At 40.2% G+C, this 567-nt stretch overlaps 1 protein-coding gene across 2 annotated transcripts in view; it reads right to left on the reverse strand.

Moving 5' to 3' along the window:
* Ap3b1 (adaptor related protein complex 3 subunit beta 1) overlaps positions 1-567 on the reverse strand; it is a 201,626-nt gene that overhangs the window by 76,538 nt on the left and 124,521 nt on the right. For both annotated transcript variants that reach the window (XM_005356483.2, XM_026783761.1), the window contains exon 20: positions 109-256. In XM_005356483.2, coding sequence (XP_005356540.1) covers positions 109-256 — 148 coding nt within the window. The remainder of the gene's footprint in view (positions 1-108; positions 257-567) is intronic.

Below are 567 nucleotides of genomic sequence, written 5' to 3' on the forward strand. Positions count from 1 at the left end.
TGTGTGACCTCGTACCTTCAGTTACAGCACATGCATGAGCTCGTACCTTCAGTTACAGCACATGCATGAGCTCGTACCTTCAGTTACAGCACATGCGTGATCTCGTACCTGAGTAACTTTTCTGGGTGCAGGTTCACCATCAGACTCTGATGCTGACTCAGAACCTGAAGAACTTTCTCCCATGGAACTGGATTCCGCACTAGATGATTCTGAAGCTTTAGATTTTTCATTTTTCTTCTCCCCATCTTCTGAATCACTATGAATAAAGATGAGTTTTGAAATATAAACTCTAAATCACTTATATACACAAATTTAATTTTATAAAACAATAAAGATGGCTTTAAAATTCTAAAATATGAAAATTAAATAAAAGCTGCTGAGATGGTTCAGTGGGTAAAAGTTCCTACTGCCAGCCTTCCGACCAGAGTCTGACTTTCAGGACCTACATGTTGAATATCACAAGTGGTCCTCTGGTCTCCAAAAATGCACTGGAAAGCATGTGCTCACACAAATTCTACATGTGCACTGGGAAGCATGTGCTCACACAAATTCTACATGTGCACTGGG

The sequence above is a fragment of the Microtus ochrogaster genome, chromosome 19 (genome assembly GCF_000317375.1).
Source record: "Microtus ochrogaster isolate Prairie Vole_2 chromosome 19, MicOch1.0, whole genome shotgun sequence".
In the NCBI taxonomy this organism is placed as follows: Eukaryota; Metazoa; Chordata; class Mammalia; order Rodentia; family Cricetidae; genus Microtus; species Microtus ochrogaster.